The sequence below is a fragment of the Theobroma cacao genome, chromosome 5 (assembly GCF_053813885.1).
Source record: "Theobroma cacao isolate CCN51 chromosome 5, ASM5381388v1, whole genome shotgun sequence".
Lineage (NCBI taxonomy): Eukaryota > Viridiplantae > Streptophyta > Magnoliopsida > Malvales > Malvaceae > Theobroma > Theobroma cacao.
In genome coordinates this window covers 1,054,204-1,059,547 of record NC_142643.1, presented here as the reverse complement: position 1 = coordinate 1,059,547, position 5,344 = coordinate 1,054,204, and the positions used below count along the sequence as shown (strand labels likewise).

At 38.3% G+C, this 5,344-nt stretch overlaps 1 protein-coding gene across 2 annotated transcripts; it reads left to right on the top strand.

Moving 5' to 3' along the window:
• The first annotated feature begins 412 nt into the window (after positions 1 to 412).
• Positions 413 to 2,780, top strand: LOC18597591 (transcription factor DIVARICATA-like). 2 transcript variants are annotated; one of them, XM_018121913.2, is made up of 3 exons: positions 413 to 1,286; positions 1,380 to 1,638; positions 2,028 to 2,780. In XM_018121913.2, exons 1-3 carry the CDS (start codon positions 1,208 to 1,210, stop codon positions 2,524 to 2,526), a joined length of 837 nt encoding a protein of 278 aa, XP_017977402.1. In that variant the 5' UTR covers positions 413 to 1,207; the 3' UTR covers positions 2,527 to 2,780. The 2 variants fall into 2 exon arrangements, with proteins under 2 accessions (XP_017977402.1, XP_017977401.1); XM_018121912.2 differs by having other exon boundaries at positions 414 to 1,638.
• The last annotated feature ends 2,564 nt before the right edge of the window (positions 2,781 to 5,344 follow it).

Sequence of the window (5,344 nt, the reverse complement as noted above, 5' to 3'; positions counted from 1 at the left end):
TTAAATTTAATATATAATTGTATGTTTGTATGGACGCGCAGAATTGATCATATTAATGAAATAAAATCTCGAATTTTATGTATAAATATATGTGTGTATAGGAGCGGGAAAGATCGATATCCTTCCAACTTTGCAAATACTAAAATGTATGTGCAAATCAAAGCTTTGAAAACAAAAAAATTTACATAAAACCAACTATCAAATTTCGATGACAAGAGACAAACATCTCACGTGCTACAGCTAAATGTCAACACCGAGCACCATGGCCAAGGCTGGTCTCTTCTTAGAGAAAATGACTAGAAAACCCAGCACCCACTTCCATTCACCAACCAGCCAATTGCACATTGTCCCTTTCATTTTCCGTCTTTCGATTGGCCACCCCTTTCCACACAGCATTTTGGCATAGAAAAAGTGCTTTGCTTTGGCCGAAGCAGCGCCCACAAAACCCCGTTTTCACCAATCACAACTCAGCAGCTTTGACCACTCCCGTTCCTGTTTCTCTCTGCCCTTACACTCTGCTAAATTCGCTGTTTCATAGATGTAAGCATTGCAACATATAACTCAATGGGGTTGGCATATTTCTGTACACTTCTTTCACACACTCTCTCTTTAGTCTCTTTGCTTTTGCTTACCCTCCAAAGGGAATATAAACGCACAGAAGCAAAAGCGAAACATTTCCCCACTTTTTAACACTCCAATTCTCTGGAAGCTCTCTGTTTTGCTTCTGTTTTCTTTTCCCCTCCTTTCATTGATTTTTAGTGTTTTTTTTTTCAGCTTTAAGTCTTTTAATCGATGATTTGGGTTTTTGAATTTTGATCTGTATATTGATTTTCTTGTTGTTTTTTGTGATTTTGGATCTGCTAGGGTTTTTCATCAACATACATCAAGATCTGCTTTTTTTCTTTTATATTTTTCCTACTCAGTTCTCGAATTTTCCTTGGGTTTTGGAAAGTTAATCTTTTGGAGATTCCTCAATTTAATCTTATGTGAAAAAAGGGTACTCGGATTCCATTTCAATGCTTTCATGATTTGATACTTCTTTGGCCATTTAAAACAGCCACTTCTCTGCATTTTTCTATCTTGGTTTTTCTCTCTCTTTGAACATTTCATTCAAAGAGGGAGAAAAGCAAAGGTCTTCTTCTTTTTTTTTTTTTTGTACGGGCAAATCAACTGTTGGCAGTTACATAACTATAAAAAAAAGAGAGAAATGATGAATCGGGGACTTGAAGTTTTATCTCCAGCCTCTTATTTACAGACTTCCAATTGGTTGTTTCAAGAGAGCAGAGGTACTAAATGGACTCCTGAAGAGAACAAGTGTTTTGAAAATGCTCTGGCTTTGTATGATAAAGACACCCCTGACCGCTGGTTTATGGTGGCAGCTATGATTCCTGGAAAAACAGTTGAGGATGTGATCAAACAGTACAGAGAATTGGAAGAGGATGTTAGCGATATAGAAGCTGGGTTAATACCAATTCCTGGATATAGCAGTGATTCTTTTACATTGGAGTGGGTTAATGATAGTCAGGGCTTTGATGGATTTAGACAATATTACACTCCAGGTGGAAAAAGAGGGGCGGGGACTCGGCCTTCTGATCAAGAAAGGAAGAAAGGAGTGCCATGGACTGAAGAAGAGCACAGGTAATTGCTTCAATTTGTTGATTATTATATCTCTGACAAGTTTGGATGTCATTTTAATTATGATTGGATGAATCAGTCTTTAGGATGTCAAGTTATGTTTGGTATAAGTAAAATTTGTAGAGTTAAACCTGTAATCGGAGTATGCTTTAGTTGACTGGAAGACAATGGATGTAAAACGTTTTAGAGATAAACGATCTGAAATTTATGGTAGGAATGGACAGTTTCTGATTGATCCTTGCAATTGTGTGAATGTTGACAATGTAGTTGGTAGACACTATGCATGTTTGGTTTGTGGATGTCTCTTTTCTTGCCTGTGTGATTCTGTACTTTCAATGGTTTAGCATCCTCTAGCAGCTCATGATATGTTCCAACTTGATGATTGATGACAGGCAATTTCTAATGGGGCTTAAAAAGTATGGTAAAGGGGATTGGAGAAACATATCACGCAATTTCGTGACGACTAGAACGCCAACTCAAGTGGCGAGTCATGCTCAAAAATACTTCATCAGGCAGCTCACTGGAGGGAAGGATAAGAGGAGGTCCAGTATCCATGATATCACAACAATTAACGTTCCCGATACCCCTTCTTCCTCACCAGATCACAGCAAGCCATTGTCTCCAAATAATTCTGCTGCAGTCATGCAGGCACAGCAGCAACCAAAAGTAGCCGGGGTAACTAAAGAGCTATTGGAGTGGAAGCAACAGAACGAAGGAGCAGCTATGATTTTCAACCAGACGAGTGGCAATGCCTTCCTTTCCCCTTTCTGTGGGATTTCTTCATATGGACCCAAGGTGGATGAACAAAATTTCCTAAGGGGTACTCTTCCCAGATCTCAATTTGGGTCTTACAACACTCTTTTCCAAATGCAGTCAATGCAGCGTCAGTAAATTCATAGATGAAAGTGGTGGAAGATTTCTGAAGGATATTAATTAAAGAGATGAAGATCAAGCCTAACAGTGATGTCACCTAGCCTTGTCCATGCCACATGTGTATATGATGAATGATGCAAATTAGTCCATAGTTATCACTCTACAGAGAGATCAGTTAGGTCGTTTTGTGATTTTATCATTCAAAATTCTGGATCATTGAACCAAAAAAGGAAGCTTATTTACAATGAAAGCTTGGGCCTTTATTGCTTCTACCTCGTGTGTTTGCATCATCTGGTTGTCACCACTTATTCTCAGATTGATTGCGTGTGTTCTATAAATGCCGCCATGTGGGTCAGAGTCCTCTGCAAAATGACAGCCTGTACTAAAGGCTTAAAACTTGATAATGGACTCCAATAATTCAGATTCACTTGCTTCAAGTGTGATGTTGTCCTCACATTAAGTTCACATCATGAACAAAGTGAAGAAATCAAAAGGATCTTTCTTTGGTCTTTTAGCCACGAGGCTTTATCTTCTTGTTGCTTATGAATTGTGGTGAAGCATGTATAAGCCATTTCTGAAACCTATACACCAAAATTCAGTCCTAAGCAAAGATCATATGGAGAGAAAAGTCTAAAAGATGAAACCAATCTACTTCCTGGTTGAAGGAGGGCTGGAGGGGTAAAGGCATATGTAAAAATACTGTAAAGGAATATCCAGAAAACCTTCTATGCTTCAACAGGGGACTGCAAAGTGGAAGCAGTTGATTTGGACAATATATGCCATGTCAACTGTAGCTTAGTCCGAGTCATTATGCATGCCTTTTTTAATGATATGGTTTCATGACTGTGCTTAATGCTGATGCCTTTTTGGCAAATTCGGGTTTATATTTAGTTAAATTCTTATGCCGGACATCTAATTTAAAACCAATTGATAATAGATGAAGAGGCTACCACCACTTTGATACATTTTAGTGGCAAATATAAATGAAGTTTCCTCATTGCCAAAAAAGAAAAAGAAAGCAAATGGTAGTTTAATCAGTTGACTGATTTTGGCAATAGAATCTTGACTCAGTCTAGACTAAGAACCACTAATTCAAGCATCTCATTCTTCGTCCCACCTTTCTTTTGTTCTCTTCATGAGTGTTTTTTATTTCTCCTTTGTTCTCCTCTTCTTCTTTCTAAACTGACTTGACTTCTGATTCTTCACACCCCCTTTTTCCATGGTCATTAAAGGAATCTTAGATTAATGATTCTGAAGTCTGCCGAGCTGATGGAAAGGAAAGTATTTTGAAAGTCTTCTATCTGGTGACTAAATTCTGTGGATTTCATCACCACCCTCTGCAAACTGGGGCATCTTTCTGCTATTATTGTGGGATTGGAATTTTAACTGAAGAGCATATATATACGTGTGACCACCTTCAGATACTTCTTTGCCTCCATTGTCCTTTGCTTTCAGGATGGACCTCAAAGAGTATCATGGTTTTTTCATTTGGTAAAAGCACTTAAAATTTGTAAGAATCTTCTCCCTGGTTACTGCAGTGAGGAGTCCTGATGTGACTTGTAACCAAGATTATAAGCTTGCTGTTGTCAGAAATCATCACTGTGAGACAGGGAATTCTAAAGGGAAAAGCAAAAGTTCCGGAACCCCCTTTTTAATTTTACTTTTCCTTGATGAAAATGAAAATGAAAATGACAAACAAAGAACTCCTGTGGTAGAAAAATGAACAGCAAAGCAGGAGATTCCATTGATCTGAAATCAGCTTTCCTGCAAAACATACTTGTTTAGTTACTATTCAGGTAAAAGAAAACTTGATCAAAGGAAAGCAATCCCATGAAGGAGGAAAGGGAAATGAAAGCTTTTCCTTTACAAAAAACTAATAATTTCCTCGCGCTGCTGTTCCATCTGGCGCCATTCTTTTGTTGTTCTTTGCTGCTGGTTGCTGGAGCTGTCACTAAGTTGTTGTTGTTGTTGTTGCTCCAGCAACCTTCATGGAAAAGGCCCGGTGCCCACCATTTTGCTTGCACAATGCACATATAATTTTCGGACCCACCCACTAGACAAACAATTTAAGGCAACATGGAGCAATACATAAAGTACAATAACCTTTTTTTTTCTCTGATTAATGACAAAACTATCCACTTTCTTTTTTTGAAAAGGATTTGCTTTTCTGCAAGTTGCATAGGAAAGCATTTCGGCCACTTTATTCTAATTTTCAATCAACCCCCTCCTCCTCCCCTCCCCATTGAGTCCTTAGGTTGTTTTGAGACCGCACAGATCCCAGTCTCACACCCCCATTTCTTTTCTTTTTCCCCCCTTTCCACATTCTGATTCTTCTCCTCTATGCTTTGTAATTGACCCCTCCTAGGAAATAAGTTTGTAAGAAGAAACTGACAAAGCTTGCTAAGAATCTGCCCTCCCCCTTCACCGTGGGTGCATCATTGTAGGACCAAGGTACCAGAGAATAATCCCTTGTGGGTTGCCTTTGATACAAATGATAGAAGAGAAGTAAAAGAAGACAGAAAGAGGGGATAATTATTTAACGAAAAAATAAATCGACCCCAACCAATCATCTGATAAAAAAAATACTACTGGCCAAGAACAAAAAAATTGCTTGCTGCACATTTTTTGTGTCCAAAAATGTGATACAGGTTCTAGCCACGCATGCCTGTATGCAGGATGATATTAGATGCAAGGAACCCTGGAATGTTGCATCAGCTATGACATTTTCATTCATTTAATTTTGTTGAATTATATTTCCAATTATGAGTGGTTGTTGAGAGAAAAATTTCAATTTCATACCAGAGCCAATGAGCTGTGATCTGTTTGATTTTATTTG